Source organism: Bos grunniens, chromosome 11 (genome assembly GCF_055505025.1).
Source record: "Bos grunniens cultivar Pamir isolate PY7600 chromosome 11, Bosgru_T2T1.0, whole genome shotgun sequence".
NCBI classification, from domain to species: domain Eukaryota; kingdom Metazoa; phylum Chordata; class Mammalia; order Artiodactyla; family Bovidae; genus Bos; species Bos grunniens.
In genome coordinates this window covers 105,699,224-105,718,671 of record NC_141175.1, presented here as the reverse complement: position 1 = coordinate 105,718,671, position 19,448 = coordinate 105,699,224, and the positions used below count along the sequence as shown (strand labels likewise).

The following is a 19,448-nucleotide window of genomic DNA, read 5'->3' as shown; positions in this document are numbered from 1 at the left end:
GCAGCATGTGGGATCTTCCCAGATCAGGGATCAAACCCGTGTCTCCTGCATTGGCAGGCAGATTCTTTACTACTGAGCCACCAGGGAAGCCCCATGGAAAGAATTAAAAAAAAAAAGACAACTCTCTTTGCAACGTTACCTACTGTGGCATCATCTATAACAGGGAAAATCCACAAACATCCACCCTCTTTGCCCTGGGGCCTCACTGACTAAGTGAAGTTTTACCAACGTGATGGAACGTAATGGTGCCGTTGAAAGTACAGGCGGGCCTCATTACTCACGGATTCTGCACTTCCAAGTTCCCTTTGCTCACTAAACTTTATTTGTAACCCCGCAATCCATACTTGAGGTGTTGTCACGCAGATTCGAGGACGTGTCATTCAAGGCAGTGCAGAAAAAAATTCGAGTCACAAATCTGAGACACATACATTTCAACCTGAGGTCAATACCTGCCTTCTTAAATGCATGCTTGGTTCTTCAGTCATGTCCAGCTCTTTTTGACCGTTTGGACTACAGCCTACCAGGCTCCTCTGTCCATGGGATTTTGCAGGCAAGAATACTAGAGTGGGTTGTCATTTCCTCCTCCAGCGAATCTTCCAAACCCAGGGATCGAATCCGTAGCTCCTACGTCTCCTGCATCACAGGTGGATTCTTTACCCACTGAGCCAGTGGGGAAGCCCTTGCCTTCTTACAGCTCAGAGTGTTAACAGGGTCCTTTCCCAAGTCTGTTTAGTGCCCCATCTTGCTCATTTTTGTGCTTGGCTTTTTGTTGATTTTAGTATTCAAAATAGTGCAAGTACACTGCTGAAGTTATGTCTAGTGTTCCTAAGTTTGGCAAGGCAGTGACTTGCCTTACACAGTAAGTGTTAGGTAGGCACATAGTTATAGAGCTGTTGGTGACAGCTCGATATTAATGGATTAACATTACATATTAACTATATTGAATAATGTGTCTTTAAACAGAAAGATACATAAAACAAAGTTATTTGTTGATCAGTTGATGACGCTATTTTGACCACAAGCTTGTAGGAATGTAGTCTGTATTTCCCAAGGAGCGATGATTCACGATTCACAGCTAAACATGCCAGCGTTCAGGGCAACTTGACAGAACTACCAAGAATCGACGATATCATTAAGCCACGTAGCACAATGGAAAAATGCAAAAAAACCTGAATACAAAATGTATGTTCCCCGCAGTTTGCAACCAGCACTCGGCCCCGAAAGGAACATAACATAGAAGAATTCCTCTGCTGATAACATTAACCTTAATTTTACAAGCGATTTAAAATCTTAGGATTGAAAAAATGATTAACAGATCTAGGGACTTCCCCGGTGGTCCAGTGGTTAAGACTCCACGCTTCCATTAAAGCGGACACGGGTTTGATCCCTGCTCTAGGAGTTAAGACTCCACATGCCACATGTTCAGAAAATAAAACACAGATCTGATTCCTGTTGTATCATTTAAACCGTTAAATCACCCTGGGGTTGAGGCATGCTGAGTGGGCGGTACCAAAGTCCTGAGGGACGCCTGTGCTGGCCTCGGTGACACGAACGGGGTGCTCTGTTTGAAGGGGCTGTGACTCTCTGGGCGTTTGGTACCAGAACTGCCAGATGGGCTCCAAACAGCAGCTCCTGCATGGGGCTTGTCTTCTTTTTCCCTTCTAAAGGATGTGCGTCAAACATACAGCTGTACATTCATGTTCCCAGCAGCACTACCCCCAGCAGCTGAAAGGCGGAAGCAGCCCATGTGTCCGTCAAAGGATGAGTAAATAAAATAGACATGAGGGGACTTCTCTGGTGGGCCCGTGGCTCCATCCCCGGTTCGGGAACTAAGCTCCCACATACCGTGGGACAACTGAGCCTACACTCCAGAGCCCGAATGCCAATACTAAGGCCTGGCCCAGCCAAAAATAAGTAAGTAAATACATATTTTGCAAATGAAATAAAATAGATATGTGGTATATTCGTATAATGGAATGTTGTCATGCTCAGTCACTGAGTTCTGTCTGACTCTGTGACCTGATGGGCTGTAGCCTGCCAGACTCTTCTGTCCATGGACTTTTCCAGGCAAAAAGAGTGGAGTGGGTTGCCATTTCCTTCTCCAGGGAATCTTCCCGACCCAGGGATGGAACCCACGTCTCCTGTGTTTCCTGCATCAGCAGGCAGATGTATATATGTGTATATTTATATATATATTTATATATTTTACCACTGAGCCATCAGTGGTAAAGCCCTCATAATGGAATATTATTCAGCTTTTAAAAGGAAGGAAATTCTGACAGCATGATTGAAGCTTGAGGATAATAGTCTGAGTGCAATAAGCCAGAAACAAAAGAACAAATACTCTATGATTCCATTCGTACAAAGTCGAGTAGTCAAACTTTTAGGGACAGAGGAATGCTGATTGTCAAGGGCTGGAGGAGGGGGTATGGTGAGTTCGTGTTGAATGGGACAGAGTTTCAGTTTTGCCAGATGAAAAGTGTCCTGGAGATGGATGGGTGGTGGAGATGGTACACAGCCTTGTGGATGCTCTTAATACCACTGAGTAAGGTGAGTGTTAGCCGCTCAGTTGTGTCCAAGTCTTTTCGACCACATGGACTGTAGCCTGCCAGGGTCCTTTGTCCAAGGAATTCTCCAGACAAGAACACTGGAGTGGGTAGCCATTCCCCTCTTCAGGGGATCTTCCAGACCCAGGTATCGAACCTAGGTCTCCCGCATTGCAGGCAGATTCTTTCCAGTGTGAGCCCCTAGGGAAGCCACTGAACTGTACATTTAAAAGCAGTTAAAATGGCACACTTTGTTCAGTGCATTTTATCACAATTTGGGGAAGGTAAACAATGGCCAAGGGGCTTGGACTCACACAATGTGGGCCGTGGCTACTTGAACGTGTGGGACGATAGTTTTCTTCATCTTGAAACATCTCAGCATCAGAAGGGGCCCCGAAATGGTCCTGGTTCCCATCGTGGACAAGCCAGACCTTGTTCTTCATTCAGCTCATTCTTCCCGGGCCATCAGAGGGAGCAGGAGCCCCCAGTTCACTTGGCCCCACTGCCCTCCCGGGCCTCCCTGTCTCGAGTCTGGCCTTTTCTTTTTTGCTTCTTGAATGTTTATTTCTTTATTTGACCTCGTTGGGTCTTCCGTTGCAGCACACAGGTTCAATAGTTGCAGTGTGGGCTTACTTGCTCCACGGCATGTGGGATCTTAGTTCCTTGGCCAGGGATTGAACCCTCGTCCCCTGCATTGCAAGGTGGATTCTTAACAACTGGACTGCCAGGGAAGTCCCAGGAAGTCCCAGAAAAAGAGTCTCGCCTTTTTCCTGCAGCTTGTGTTCACCTAAGTACCAGTGAAGGGGAGGAGGGGCCACCAACGCTTTGTGAAGATTAAGCCAAGTGGTAAGGAAAGGAATGCAGTGTCAGTGGTGAATGGACCAGCCAGGCTGAAATAACACCCAGCTATGCAGAAAAACCTGCCACTGGTATCGCCCAGAGTATCGTATGGCCAGCATCTCCTCCTACTCCCAACCCCATGGCTGGCCCCACCGGGACCACGCCTCCCAGCAGCGGCCAGGAACCCAGGCTCGGCCCTGAGCCTGGTGTCTTTCAGCCCCTCCTCCCCCTTCACATGGGGTCATTGCAAGGGCAGCTCTGTCCTCACGGGCGATCAGAGTGAAGTTCCCGGCCTGTGGCAGTGCACCCAGGCCCTGCCCCTAGCCCCTCGGAGGCCCCTGGCTCCCCTCCTGCTCGGTCCTCTTAGGACGGATCCACTCCCCCAAAGGAAAGGCAATCCTCTTCTTCATTCAAAATCTTTTCAAAAATGCTTGTTGAAGTATAGCTGATTTTCAATGTTGCCTTAGCCAAGTGTATCAGTTGTACACAGCATATCCACTCTTGTCAGATTGTTTTCCCATATAGGTCATTACAGAGTATTGAGTAGAGCTCCCTGTACTCAGTCACTCAGTCGTGTCCGACTCTGCGACCCTGTGGACTGTAGCCCGCCAGGCTAGCTGTCCGTATACGGTAGTACGTATGTGTCAACCCCAATCTCCCGATTTATTTCTCCCTCTCCCCCTTCTCCCTTGGTAACCATAGGTTTCTTTTCTACATCTGCGACTCTATTTCTATTTTGTAAATAAGTTGTACCATTTTTAAGAGTCCACATGTAAGTGCTATCATATGATATTTGCGTTTCTCTTTCTGACTTACCTCACTCAGTGTGCCAGTCTTCTAGGCCCATTCATCTTGCTGCAAAATCTTTTGACTTTTGAAGTGAGCCCCCATCATCCAGCCCAGTGTCTTTCTTCTTTCTTTTTCAATGTGTATGTTGGTGATTTGGATTCATTATAAGATCTTGTCTCTGAGCCAAGAAATTCTCCTCCCGGGAGGTGAGGGCGATTGGTTTATTGGGTCTCATTCCAATGCACATATATACATACATACGCTCATACGTTCTCTTCTTCTACGTAAATCATAGCACGCTGGGCACGCTGCTCTCTGCCTTGTACAATTCTAGGGTTTGTTCTATTCTGATATACAGAGTTTTTCATTCTCTTTGAAGGCTGCTGAGTTTTCCACTGTATGACATAATTGCTTTCGCGACACCCCCTCACACCAGATGAAACATTTGGGATGCTTCTTTATCTTCCCGTAACCAGCAGGCTTCAATAAACAACACTGTACATTCACCATCTTGTGCATATGCGTTGTCTATAGGACAAATTCCCAACGTGAAATTCCTGGGTCAAAGAGCATATGCATTTAATGTCTTGATCAACAGCGTCAAAATAGTAGACTGGCTGACGGCACCATCATCTATCCTGGAAATGGTAACGGACTTCAACCTGGGGGCTGCAGGTGGGCTTGGAGGGACTGTGAGTCCCCGCATCTGTAGATAAAATCACGCATGTATGCAGGTACATTTTTCTAGGTGACCAAAGCTTTCATCAACTCCTTAGAAGGGTCTGTGGCCCTCAGTGCTATCTCATCTCCTTGCTGATTGGTGTCCCAGCTCTTCCAGAAGTGAACCTCCTATCCCTCAGGAAGACTGGCCTTGGACTTTCCCTCTCCTGGGTCTTTCTTGGGGAAGATTCCCTCCCGTGTCCTTATAGCCAATAACACGGCCAACAGTGGCTGCTCAACACTCACCCCGTGCGTGAGAGACTCATCTAATGCTCACAGGAACCAGGAAAGAGGAGTCCTCCCCGCCTCCTCTGTTTGATGAACTGGACATGGATGCAGAAATGAGTTAAATAATCTGCCCCTTTAGCAGAGCTAGGATTTGAACCCGGAAGCATCAGAACTGCTTGTGCGTGAACTGGAGTGGAAGAGCCTGGAAGCAGCAAGATGGGCCCTGGGGCTTCTCAGTCTTCACTGCGTCACCTGGGACATTTTTAACAATGCAGCCTCCCTCACCACCTCTGGGGCAACATCCAGACCATGGGGCTTCCTCGAAGTCCCCGGATGGTCCCAGGACTAGCAGGACTCAGGGTGTGGCTCTGAGGGTTCAGGCTCAGGAAATTATGTGTTTTAGAAGCGCCTTACCCTTATGCCACGCTTTGGTATGATTATTTTCCTTTATTAAGCATTTTTCAAAAGAATAATTATTGGCGGTATAGTGGTGAACTGCCTTCCAAAATAATAAGCATCCTCCAAAAATGACCCAAGTAGACCTTTTAAAAAGCATCATTTTCAACTCATGGATTTCAACTTGGTTGATACAGTCCAATCCACTGGTGGTGCAGTGGTAAAGAACCCGCCTGCCAATGCAAGAGACACAGGTTCGATCCCTGAGTCAGGAAGATCCCCTGGAGAAGGATATGGCAACCCACTCGAGTATTCTTGCCTGGGGAATCCCATGGACAGAGGAGCCTGGCGGGCTACAGTCTATGAGGTCACAAAGAGTCGGACAAGACTGAGCGACTAGGCGCAATCACAGTCGTTATTATATTTATTTGAAGGTCAAATTGCCCCATCTTTAGTCAGCAGCAGCCTTCTGAATCCTTCTGACCTAAGCCCAAGAGCCTTTGAAAATATTTTGCGGTCTGCTCTGATGATATGTCAGCTTCCCCAGCCCCGATCTGGAATTGGCCATTGCTCCTGACTGCATCTGGGTGCTGTTACCCCAGTTCTCATCCTCTAGCTCTTTAACCAGCTCTGTAAATGTGAGGGGCCTATTCTCCATGTTGTAGAGAAGAATGAGTAATAAATAAACTTATTAAGTTCTACCCTCCCTTAAGTGATCCCTTCCAGTTTCAGTTCAACCTTTAGAAAATGCACAGGTGAGTAATCTGTTTGTTCTTAAGAAACAGACCGCCAAAATCGTACTTGAAATACACTTGCTTGAAACACACTTGGCTTTAATACAATCTTCTTCCACGTTGAAGGCCAGCCCCCAACATCTAAAAATATCTCTAGCTCTTGAGATATCAAAAACCGAGTGTTAAAAGGAGAGAATGATTTAGGTTGCCAAGCAAATTTGGAAAGCTAAATATAAATTTAGAAAAAAAAGTCAAGATAAATAGTCAAAACTGTTTTCCCTGTAATGAATTCAACCAAGGCTGCTTGAGACAGAAACAGGATAGCAAACTCCACTAGTTTTAAATTCACCTGGAGATTGGCCTTGGCCTTGGTTTCCTTATAATGTTCAGAAGATAGAGGGTGTGGAAATAAAAAGTGAATAACATTCCTCTGCGTAAAGCTGATTGTGCAAACTTTATGCCCAGAAGAAGGGGCAATTTGAGTAGATTCTCCCAAATGCTCAGGGCCCCGCCTTGCGGCGTGAAATCTGGTGAGGTGGAGAGCCCCACCAGTGCCCCGTTCTATGTCCCACGTGGCCTCAGACCTCAGTCCCTCCTTCCATTTCCTCCAGATGCTCCCCAGGAGGGCAGCGTCTCACACACTTTGAGAATGAAGTGTGGACACATAGATGGGGCGCGTGTGGCAGTGTCTGCCCAGGGTGGCCTCTGATGGCAGGAGCCGGGGTGGGGAGACCCTTTGCCAGCACTGATGGGCCTGGTAGGGCTGAGGCAGGGAAGCTGGCAGTAAGAGGCAGCAGGTATCAAGTGGCCGCTCTCTGTAGAAAGCCCATGGGAGTTTGAATTCCTGTACAGATGAAATGAGGCCATCTGAGTGAATGCATTTTATTTATAGATTTATTTTTTTGGTGCTGGGTCTTCATTGCTGTGTGTGGGCTTCCTCTAGTTTCAGCAAGTGGGGGCTACACTTGTTGCAGAGTGCGGGCTCTAAAGATCGGGCTCAGTAGTCGAGGTACACAGACATGTGGGTGGGGTCTTCCTGGGCCGGGGATGGAACCCATGTCCCCTGAATGTCCAGCTGGACTCTTAGCCGCTGGACCACCAGTGTGAATGCACCTCTGTGAATGCGCTTTATAAACTCTAAAGCCCCTAGTGAACGAGAGGTCGTGGTGGCGGGTTTATCATCGCGGTGCTTTAGTTGCTAAGTTGTGTCCGACTCTTTGCAGCCCCGTGGACTGTAGTCCACTAGGCTTCTGTGTCCATGGAATTCTCCAGGCAAGAATACTGGAGTGGGTTTCCATTTCCTTCTCCAGGGGATCTTCCCACTCGGGGACTGAACCTGGGTCTTCTGCATCACGTGCACTCTTTACCAGCAGGAAGCCCATGGGTTTATCACTGAGTCATTCCAAAGAATGCTATTTGACACCCTCCCTACCTGCTTTTCTCCAGGCCCTGGGCTGGGCACCAGGAATCATCGGTGAATGGCACAGACCATTCTCTGCCCTCAGAGGTCTCATGTGAGTGTAAAATTTTATAGGTTCCACAGTCACTAAGTCCTGAATGCCATTGCCACTAACAACCAGCATTGTTTGGGTACTGGCAGTGGGCCAGCATCTTCAGGCATTTCTCATGGCTTGGTGGGGAAGGTGCTTGGCAGGTGCCCCCAAGCCATGCTCTGGCACCTCCCTCGGCATCGGCCACCTGGTCACTGCAATCAACACGCAAGAGCCCAGCTCAGAAGGACAGCGGCTCTTGTTCCTCTCTTCCTGCTTGGAACGAGGCGGCCCCAGCTCGCTCATGGGCAGTCCCGGGTCCAGCTTAGGGCTTCCACAATTCACCTGGAGATTGTTGAGGCCTGGGGCAGTGTGCTGTGAGAGGCAGCCAGGCTCCCGGGGGTCTTCCCAACCCTGCAAGAGGCTGGGAAGCTCTGCCTCGTGGTCCACTCCCTGGTCTCTTCTGGCTTCTCCTCCTGTTGCCTTTCGCTTCGGAAAGCCTGAGAATTCTCCACAAATTCAAAAGTGCTTTTGCCTCTAGGACAACAGCAGTGGGAGCCCCATAAGGGATGGGGTGACTTACTTATGTCTGAAAGTGAAAGTGTTAGTCGCTCAGTCAAGTCCCACTCTTTTGCAACCCATGAACTGTAGCCTGCCAGGCTCCTCTGTCCGTGAGATTTCCCAAGCAAGAATACTGGAGTCGTTAGTTATTCCCTTTTCTAGGGAATCTTCCTGACCCAGGAATCAAACCCAGGTCTCCTGCATCACGGGCAGGTTCTTTACCATCTGAGCCACCCGGGAAGCCTGTATCTGCGTCTATGTCATTTATCTGTAAGATGAGAGCTGCTAGTCCCAGGACCTGAAAGCTGTGTGTCTTTCATCCGAGCCAGACAGAAGTAAGTGGAGCCCTTTATACAGAAAGTCTCTAAGAGAATCATTTAGAACTGAGCTAAGCCTACAGTCATGATCACAATCAACCTTCAACAAATATAGGAGGGAAAAGGTGAACAGGAATGAACATTAACAGAAGCCACAAACCACAGAATCAGGCTCTCAAGACCAAGACAAAGGGATCCTCGGATTGAATATAAAATGAAGACAAGCATATTTAATAAAAAGATGTCCATACCTTAACACACTGTATCCCCATTGCACAAACTGTAGAAGACCAAAAATGAAAGTGAAAGTGTTACTCAGTCCTGCTCCAGTCTTAGTGACCCCACGGACTGTAGCCCTCAGCTCCTCTGTCCATAAGATTCTCCAGGCAAGAATACTGGAGTGGGTAGCCAGTCCCTCCTCCAAGGGATCATCCTGATCCAGGGATCGAACCCGGGTCTCCCAAATTGCAGGCAGATTCTTCACCATCTGAGCCACCAGGGAAGCCCCTGAAGAGTGCTTAACCAAATCCAGAGGAGGACAGAGGTGGGAAATATGCAAAGAGCATCACACTCAGTGCCAGCCATTAAAGCGCCTTCTTCTGTGCTTTTCTCTTACAGATATTTGGGGTCTGGGTCTGGATCCTGGTGGCAGCCACGCAGGTAGCAAGCCCGCTGCTACAAGGATGGGTGATGTACGTCTCGCTCACCTCTTTCCTCATCTCCCTGATGCTCCTGTTGTCTTATGTGTTTGGATTTTACAAAAGATATGAGTCCTGGAAAATTCTGGTAAGAATCTGGGAGAGAGTCCCAGGGCCTGAGGCTCCTCCCAGACCTACGTCCTGGGCGTGGTTGAGTACAAACCTGGGTGGGAGGAGGAACCAGAGCCGCTTCCTGGGCTGGGCCCCTAGGGAATCTCAACCTTTCTTCTGAAAGTGTTTACTATCAGATCATGATGCTGGGAAAGACTGGGGTCAGGAGGAGAAGGGGGCAACAGAGGATGAAAAAGTAGGATGGCATCATCGACTCAATGTGCTGTAGCCACCCGTTCCAGGAAACAAACTCACTCAGAAGGACAATGCAGATAGTTGAGAGCAGTTTATTACACCGGCTCGCCCAGGGCAGAGTCTCCTCTTAGCCAAGGACCCCGACCAGTTTCTGTAAACCCACCTCCCCAAATTCCCTGAAACTAGTCTGGACAAGGTAAAAGAGAGTACGATCAAAGTTAACCCATGATTCATGTGTCATAAGCCTAGATAGTTAAACAGTGGACTTTTATCAATAGGCCTGTGGCGATACCCCATAAGCATAATGGGATTTACGACTTTGTTCTGTTACAGAGATAATTACCATACTCTTTTAGGTGGCAGAGAGTCTAGGTGAGAGTCCAGAGGCTCCTTCATCCGGGGGTCTGGTTTTCCACTGGTATGTCGTTTCCATAGATACTAGGCCTAGAGCTCAAAGTCCACAGTCCGGCCCATCATGGAGTCCTGCTTTCAAGGTGGAGCCGGTTCTGTCTGTTTCCTCCTTCATGGACATGAGTTTGAGCAGACTCCAAGTGATAGTGAGGTACAGAGGAGCCTGGCATGCTGCAGTCCAAGGAGGCGGACATGACTTAGCAACTGAACAACACCTATTAGAGAGGGCTTCAGTGGTAAAGAATCCATCTGCCAATGCAGGAGACGCAGGAGACAAGGGGTTCGATCCCTGGGTTGAGGAGATCCCCTGGAGAGGGAAAAGGCAACCCACTCCAGGATTCCTGCCTGGGAAATCCCATGGACAGAGGAGCCTGGCGGAGTACAGTCCATGGGGTTGCAGCGTTAGACACGACTTAGCTACTAAACAGCAACAACTATTAGATGGGAATAAAAGCATTCCTCTGCCGGAATCCTCCTGCTTTGTATTCCCCTCCACTGCCTCCCTTTGTAGGTAATATACGCACAGCCCAGCTCCTCCCATAGCAAGCACACCCTGACGTATTTCCCCTCTAATTTTAATTTATGGTAAAATAATTTGAGCGGTATTGAAAGAAATACAGTAGGAAAAGAATAACCCCGATCTCAAGGTCTAACCACAATCACCTATCACGATTCATTCTTCCCTATTCCTGGCAAATTTTATGCACAATGTATAAATCTCACTGAAGCAATCATTTTAGATGTAGAGTCTTTCATTTATTATTATGCCATCCATTAAATGTTTTTCATGTCATCACACCATCCTGATAACCATTGGAAATATTTCTCTATTGAACAATTCAAAACAGAAGTAGGGAGGATTGTATTGATATTATGGATCCTCATGTAACCATAACCCAGATTCCAGCATTTTCAAGACTTTATCACATTTGCTTCACCTAGCTTTTTTTTCCCCTAAAGAATCTTAAAGTAAATCCCCAACACCATGTCATTCCATCCTACACACTTCACTGCAGAATGCCTCCAAAAACTACACAAGCTTTCTTACATTATCAAACTTACATAAAGTTAATGATAATTCCTCATTATCATCAAAGGCACAGGTCACAGTTCTGGAAAATTATAACTGTCCCCCATTATAACACAGCCACTTCCCTGGTGGCTCAGACAGTAAAAGCATCTGCCTACAATGCTGGAGACCCCAGGTGGATCCCTGGGTCAGGAAGATTCCCTGGAGAAGGAAATGGCAACACACTCCAGTACTCTTGCCTGGGAAAATCCCATGGACGGAGGAGCCTGGTAGGCTATAGTCCATGGAGTTGCAAAGAGTTGGACACAAGTGAGTGACTTCAGTTTCTTTCCCATTATAACTGAAATATGTTTTTGCAGTTTGAATCAGGGTCCTCACCAGGCCTGTTTGATCAGGGTCCTCACAGGCCTGTTTGAATCAGGGTCCTCACAGGCCTGTTTGATTCAGGGTCCTCACAGGCCTGTTTGATCAGGGTCCTCACAGGCCTGTTTGATTCAGGGTCCTCACAGGCCTGTTTGAATCAGGGTCCTCACAGGCCTGTTTGATCAGGGTCCTCACAGGCCTGTTTGATTCAGGGTCCTCACAGGCCTGTTTGATCAGGGTCCTCACAGGCCTGTTTGAATCAGGGTCCTCACAGGCCTGTTTGAATCAGGGTCCTCACAGGCCTGTTTGATCAGGGTCCTCACAGGCCTGTTTGATTCAGGGTCCTCACAGGCCTGTTTGAATCAGGGTCCTCACAGGCCTGTTTGAATCAGGGTCCTCACAGGCCTGTTTGAATCAGGGTCCTCACAGGCCTGTTTGATCAGGGTCCTCACAGGCCTGTTTGATCAGGGTCCTCACAGGCCTGTTTGATTCAGGGTCCTCACAAGGCCTGTTTGATTCAGGGTCCTCACAAGGCCTGTTTGATTCAGGGTCCTCACAGGCCTGTTTGATTCAGGGTCCTCACCAGGCCTGTTTGATTCAGGGTCCTCACCAGGCCTGTTTGATCAGGGTCCTCACAGGCCTGTTTGATTCAGGGTCCTCACAGGCCTGTTTGATTCAGGGTCCTCACAGGCCTGTTTGATCAGGGTCCTCACAGGCCTGTTTGATTCAGGGTCCTCACAGGCCTGTTTGATCAGGGTCCTCACAGGCCCACTTGCACTTGGTAGTGGTGACTCTTGAGTACCTTTAATCTATTTTTCAGTAGGTGGTTGCCAAACCATGAAACACACCAGGATTCTTGGCCTTCGGGGGAGAAGAATTCAATCTGGGGCCAGTGACGAGGCTTGATCGCTCAGAACTTTTGTGTAATAAAGCTTTGCTGCTGCTGCTGCTAAGTTGCTTCAGTCGTGTCTGACTCTGTGCGACCCCCTAGACGGCAGCCCACCAGGCTCCCCCGTCCCTGGGATTCTCCAGGCAAGAACACTGGAGTGGGTTGCCATTTCCTTCTCCAATGCATGAAAGTGAAAAGTGAAAGGGAAGTCGCTCAGTCGTGTCTGACTCTTAGCCACCCCATGGACTGCAGCCTACCAGGCTCCTCCATCCATGGGATTTTCCGGGCAAGTGTACTGGAGTGGGCCTTCTCCGGTAATAAAGCTTTATTAAAGTATAAAAGAGATAGAGAACGCTTCTGACATAGACATCAGAAGGGGGCAGAAAGAGTGCCCCCCTGCTAGCCTTTAAGTGGTATGTTATATACCTATCAGCAGAAAGAAATTAGAGAAAGGAGATGTCTCAAAACTCAGAGACTGGCACCAGGCCCCTCACCCACAACATGCATTTTGAGATAACATTGGCCCAAGGTGAGTTGTCCCAGGCCGTAAAATGATTGACAGGACTCTTGAAGAAAGGCAGGTTTCCAAGCAAAAACAGTCTCATTAACATAGCTTAAGAGAACATTTGCATGAGTAAAACATTCTGGTTTGTCAAGTTGGTTCTGAGTCTTAGGCAGAACCGACTTGAAGACAGAGTCTAGGGTAAATACATAGCTCATTAACATAGCTCATTAACATAGCTTAAGACAAACATTTCCAGGAGAAACACGCAATGCTTAGCTCCAGGTTTGAGAAAAGTTAAGTTCAGGTGGAGCCTGGTGTCTTCATGGCAGCAGAGAATTTTAAGAGAAACCTCTTTTTAAATTTGTATAGAGAAGGGGGAAAAAATCTAACACTTGTTTGTTTCCTCCTGCCGCTTACTGCTGCTGCACCAGGCTCCCCCATCCCTGGGATTCTTCAGGCAAGAACACTGGAGTGGGTTGCCATTTCCTTCTCCAATGCATGAAAGTGAAAAGTGAAAGTGAAGTCACTCAGTCAGGTCCGACTCTTAGCGACCCCGTGGACTGCAGCCTACCAGGCTCCTCGGTCCATGGGATTTTCCAGGCAAGAGTACTGGAGTGGGGTGCCATTGCTTTCAACTGTCTGACACTTACAGCTTATTTCCTCCATTTGGAGACCCCTGGCCTTCCTGCCTATTACCCTCTCACTATCATGGTTCTCCCTGCTGATGAAAAAACTGGGTGGTCAGCTTTCCTGTAGACCAGGGGTCCCCCACCTCTGGGATCTAATGTCTGATGATCTGAGGTGGAGCTGATGTAATAATAATAGAGATAAATTGCACAGTTAATATAATGTACTTGAATTATCTTGAAACCAACCCCACCCACAGTCCATGAAAAGAAATTGTCTTTCACAAAACCGGTCCCTGGTGCCGAAAAGGCTGGGGACCGCTGCTGTAGAAGGGCCCACATTTTGATTTGTTTGCTTCTTCCTGGTGTGATTTGCTCCTCTGGTCCCTGAATTTTCTGTAAGCCAGAAGTTCGCATCTAAAGGCTAAACTGAAATGGGTTAAACCTTTCTGGCAAGGATGCTTCGTAAGCGTCTCCAAGTCACGTCACACATGGTGACTGGGGGTCCTTCTTTCACTGTGACAACCTTACCCCATCACTCTTTTCTCCATTGTCCTCTTTCATCTTCTGATGAATATTCTTTAGGGGTTGCAAAATGCCAATTTGCTTTACGACATTCCTTCCAGAGTAGTGTGGTATTCTTATGATGTTAAAGGACACTGCTGAGAGTTTAGCACAAAGGTTCAAAGATGGATGGAATCTAGAGTCAGATTAGCCCGACTCTGCCATGTGTCAGCTAAGCCTCGGTTTTCTCATCTTTAAAGTGGGCATGTTAATAGTAGCTGCCTTATGAAATCAGCTGTGAAGATTTAATGACACAAGTATATACAGTTAGGAAAACACCCAGCAAACAGCAGGCCTTCATAGCACTAACAGCTGGGGAGCACAGGCTTGGTGGTAATGTGGCCTGGTTTCAAATCCTGGCTCAGCCTGTCGTCATTGACTTTAACCTTAGACTTCTATTTCCTCAAAATAGCATTAACGATAAATAGAACCGACCTCATAGTTCACAAGGTTAAATGAGATAAACGAGGAAAAGATTTAGCCTACACTTTGACCGGGAAGAAGCACTCAATAAATCTTGGTTCATACTGGTATTGCCATTTATTTAATCCACTACTGCTCACGACATAGAAATTTCACTCGAAACACTGCGAAAGGAAAAAGCAGGAGTTTCGGGAGCAGGCTTGTCTCTTTGGCCCCCTCTGCCCAGCGGCTGAGTCAGAGGAGAAGGCGTTACCTGCTTGCGTGCCCGTGTGACAGTGGCCATGGCCTCTGCTGCATCTTTCCAGGACAGCCTGTATCACGGGACCACGGGCATCCTGTACATGAGCGCCGCCGTGTTACAAGTGCACGCCACCATCGTGTCGGAGACCCGGGACCTGAAAAACTACTATGTAAATACTGCGGCCTCGGTGAGTGCGGGGAAAGATCACGGCAGGCGCCACCGGGGGGGAGAGCCAGGGGCTCGGCCTCGGTGAGTGCGGGGAAAGATCACGGCAGGCGCCACCGGGGGGGGGGGGGGGGGGGGGGGAGAGCCAGGGGCTCGGCCTCGGTGAGTGCGGGGAAAGATCACGGCAGGCGCCACCGGGGGGGAGAGCCAGGGGCTCGGCCTCGGTGAGTGCGGGGAAAGATCACGGCAGGCGCCACCGGGGGGGAGAGCCAGGGGCTCGGCCTCGGTGAGCGCTGGGAAAGATCACGGCAGGCGCCACCAGCGGGGGAGAGCCAGGGGCTCGATTCTGTCTCCTCTGGAACAGATGACCCTACATCCTCAGACTGGAGGAGTCTTGCGGGATGGGAGGGGGTGTGTGCGTGTGTGTGAGAGCGCATGCGTGCACGCAGATGTGCTGGCAGTCAGGTGTGCCCAAGCTCACAGGGTGCCAAGCCCTCATGCAGGTGTCGTCTCTCCTCCTGGTGGCTCAGACAGTAAAGAATCTGCCTTCAATGCAATTCAATCCCTGGGTTGGGAAGATCCCCTGGAGAAGGGCATGTCTATCAACTCCAGTATCCTTGCCTGGAGAATTCCAGGACAGAGGAGCCTGGCAGTCCATGGGATCGCAAAGAGTTGATGACCAAGGGACTAACACTTCACTCATACCAACTACGCTGCCCTCAGAATATGTTTTTCCAAAACATAAATTTTCCAAAATGCACATCTCTTATTGAAAATCCTTAGGACTTCCCTGGCAATCCAGTGGCTAAGACTTCACCTTCCAAGGTAGGGGGCGTGGGTTCAATCCCTGGTCGGGGAGCTAAGACCATCATACCTCATGGCCCCAAAACCAGAACATAAACAATAGAAGCAATATTGTAACAAATTAACTAAAGATTTTTCAAAATGGCCCACATAAAAATTTATTTTAAAAATGAAGAAAGAAAATCCTTCAGTGGCTCCCTTTGCTGATGGAATGGAGCTCAATTGCTCATCACGGCTCAAGTTCCTGCGTCCTTCTATTTCAGTGACAGACATCCACGAGGTTACATATTGGCCAATGCAATCCAAGGCAAGGTGGTCCAGACGAGGTGTGGGCCGAGCAGGACTTCTGGACCTCGGGCTCACTGCCTGCCTGCCCGACAGCCTTTCCAGGCCGAGTGTGGCTGCTTCCCTCTCTTGGGGGGATGGCGCCCTCAGGTGGCAGGTGGCTCACATGACCGGCAGTGTGCATCTGTGTGCCCACAAGTGCTCCTAACCCTCCTCACTCCTTCTCAGGAAGATCTAAGGCCCAGGCTGGGTCCCAGCCCATCAGCTCCAGTCTCTGTGCCCAGAAAAGTCCTGTGTCAGTCGGGCTCCCCAGGGATCGGGCAGCAGCAGGAGGGGGTGTGATATGGGGTGCTGCCGTCCTTGTCAGAAAGATACCAGGCCAACGCAGTGACCCTCCAGGATGCCTTTCCTGCTTGTCTGCCTCCTTGCCCCCCAGCCCAGCGCCACTCTGCCTCCCGCCACTCGCCACTCGGGGTGCTGCTCGCCCTGCTCAGGGGCCCCATCACACCAGCCTCCTTGCTGTCCCTGGATGCTCTCACTTGGGCCTCAGCTCCCGGCTCCCTCACCTCCTTCTGTTCTCTTCTCACTTGTCACCTCTCGGTGAGGCCGCCACTCAGCCCCGCTCAGAGTAGAAGCTCCTACTTCTCTCCTGGTTTATCTTGGGTCTTTTATGCATGTGCCACTAAAATGCAAGTTCCATGAGGATAGGAATTTTTGAATTTTTGTTCACCATTAGATCCATGGTTGTGCTTGAAGCATGCATGCTCATGCTAAGTCGCTTCAGTCTTATTCGACTCTTTGCGACCCCATGGACCCTAGCCCGCCAGGCTCCTCTCTCCATGGGATTCTCCAGGCAAGAATACTGGAGGGGGCTTCTATGCCTTCCTCCAGGGGATCTTCCCAACCCAGGGGCTGAACCTGCGTCTTCTGCTTCTCTTGCGTCTCCTGCACTGCAGGCAGATTCTTTACCACCGAGCCACCGAGGAAGCCCATAGCAGATGCTTACAAGATATGTGTTGAATGAATGAATGAAACAGAGTGTGATTGGACAGGGTGGGGCAAAGTGAAGATGGAGTCCTCCGCTGGACTGAGAGATCATTAGACAGTGCAGTGGGGTATCTTTGGACATGGCTGTGGGGTAGGGAGGGGTCGGGGGGAGCACAGGTTTTGGGCTTGACTAGCTGGACGAGATGAGGATCCTGGGATCAACTGGGCTTGTGAGGGAATCTCAGGAGTTCCGTTTGACCAGAGAGCTTGTGGGGCCTCTGAGCCTCTGAAGATCTAAGAGGTGGTACGTAGAATTGAGTTCTGGACCTGTGAGTGCAACTGTCGTTTGAGCACAGACTGTGGCTGAAGGTGGAGGAAGGGGAGAGTGACCAGAAAGAGGCGAGGGCACCCAGGGCGGGCGTGGAGACGGGCCCACTTTTTGACAGGTAGAGGGGCCCAGGTCTGCAGGTGAGAGTCCTGCTGCACAGCCACCGTGGGACGAGGGGGTGGAGGGGCTGCCCCGTGGCTGCTGCCCTCAGGCCAGGCAGGGCTCTAGCAGACAGCGGGTGAAGCAGGGTCAAAACAAGGGCCATCCAGGCTGCCATGGGCCTGTGTGGGGTTGGGAGCAGGTAGTGACTGCCAGCATCTCTAAGGCAGTAACTCCCTGGCCCTTCCAGTTCTTTGCCTTCGTCACCACCTTGCTCTACATCCTGCATGCCTTCAGCATCTATTACCACTGAAGAAGCAGGGGACCAGCCGACGTGGAAGATGCTCTTTCAAAACCAGGAGTGTCAGCTTCCAAAACTGGTGTTCAGCCTTCGCCATCTGGATGATAAACAGCTCACCAACGATGACATCACGGGATCCACAGACCATCTTTTCAGACTGAGCGATGAAATCACACGCTGGCAGATCTGCTTGGACATTTTAATTCATTGTGATGAATATGAAAAGGCTGGTGGGGGGAGGACTTTGTTGCTGTTTCATTTTGTTTTGTTTGGCCCAGGGAAAGTAATTGTCTCTTGGGATTATCTGACAATGACCCTCGCTCTTCTAGAAAACTAACATCTCATGTGGAAAATTCCAGGTCTACCACCATCTTGCCTGTTTGGGGATCTGCCTCGGCAACGAGTGTCCCCACAGCTGACTGATGAGAACCTTCATTATTTTTTTAAAATCAAAATGGTGCTGTCAACGCCTTCGGTTCTGAAGAACCACAGACCTTGCTCCTTCCCGGGATCCTGCTTCTTCAGTGCAGTGGTGTACAAACCCGCTACCCCCTCCCACACTGCCTGACTCCAATTCATGTCCCCTTCCTCTTTCCTCTACAGTTATAGGAGCCAAGGGAAATCTGAGGGTAGATTTGTGGGGAAAATAAGGGACTGACCGCAAAATTGTTATATACCAAGACCAGGGAGGGGAGGAGGGGTCGGACAGGGAAGGCTACAACCCATTTTTCCTATTCTCAGTAAGTCAGGCTGCTCAGAGAACTTCAGGCCTGCGGGACCCACTCCTTGTCCCTCAGAAAAGACCATCAAGGAAGCAAGAAGGACATTATGTGCCAGGATTCTCCTCTGGGCTCCGGTCACACAGAGGATATCAAGGAGGCTGGAAAGGACCCCATCCCAGGGTCCCTTCTCTTTCGCAAGCCTCCTCCCCACAGTGGTCCAGCTGGGTGGGGCCTGGACTGTCCAGCCAGCCTCCTGCAGTGGAGGGCTTCCAGGGGGCCGGGATGTGCAAAGGCATGTGTGCCCCAGGGCATTCTCAAAGAAAGACACAGAGAAACGTAAACCACGGCGCTGGATCCCGCGCTGAACTGTTTTCAAAGGAAGGCTGTGCTATCTGACAGTTCTGGCCCCGTGCTGGGGGTCCAGGCGTCTGTCTGGCTCAGTCTCTGAGAAGAGTCAGTGCTCAGCCCCCAGCTGCGTGGACCTGCTGCCATTTTGAAATGCAATAAGTTATTATGTGGGAGTGATTTGTCTGAGCCGGTTCGAGGGCTTACAGTTTTGGATCAACTTTTTTCTGCTCCTGGGGGAGAGAGGGTCAGGAAGGCGGGGAGATCACCAGAGAGAAAATTGGCTTCATGCCTTGACGGCTCACCTTCTAATCACCCCATAGCTTGAAAAGTCACCATTCATCTGTGACTTTCTGGCCCGTCATCTGTGTGGGATGTTCAGTATTTCCTGAGCAGTCACATCCAAATAAAAGTGGTTTCTACAGTGTGACGCCTGGAGCTCGTCTCTTTTGTGGCCTCACCACTGGGGCTGGACACCACGGCACAGGTCCCAACAGCAGCTGTACTGAGACCCCACGCCCCCAACCCGTGGAGAGTCCAAGGCCCAGCCCACCCAGCCTTGCTTCACGGGCAGCTGCCACAAGATGCCACATCTGGCTCCAGCGTTTGGGTTTGTGGCATCATTTCTACTTCAGTAAGAATGGTTTCCCTGGTGGCTCAGCGGTAAAGAACCCGTCTGCCAATGCAGGAGACACAGGTTCAGTTCCTGGGTGGGGAAGATCCCCTGGAGGAGGG

The 19,448-nt window shown here is 49.6% G+C and overlaps 1 protein-coding gene across 2 annotated transcripts in view; it reads left to right on the top strand.

The window, feature by feature from the left end:
• The window catches only part of MALL (mal, T cell differentiation protein like), a 32,984-nt gene extending 13,844 nt beyond the window's left edge, over positions 1-19,140 (top strand). Inside the window, exons 2-4 of one of the 2 annotated variants that reach the window (XM_086328283.1) lie at positions 9,240-9,407; positions 14,747-14,864; positions 17,596-19,140. In XM_086328283.1, coding sequence (XP_086184409.1) covers positions 9,240-9,407; positions 14,747-14,864; positions 17,596-17,807 — 498 coding nt within the window. In that variant the 3' untranslated portion in view covers positions 17,808-19,140. Of the gene's footprint in view, positions 1-9,239; positions 9,408-14,741; positions 14,865-17,595 lie in introns of both variants that reach the window. The other variant, XM_086328285.1, reaches the window with a different exon arrangement.
• The last annotated feature ends 308 nt before the right edge of the window (positions 19,141-19,448 follow it).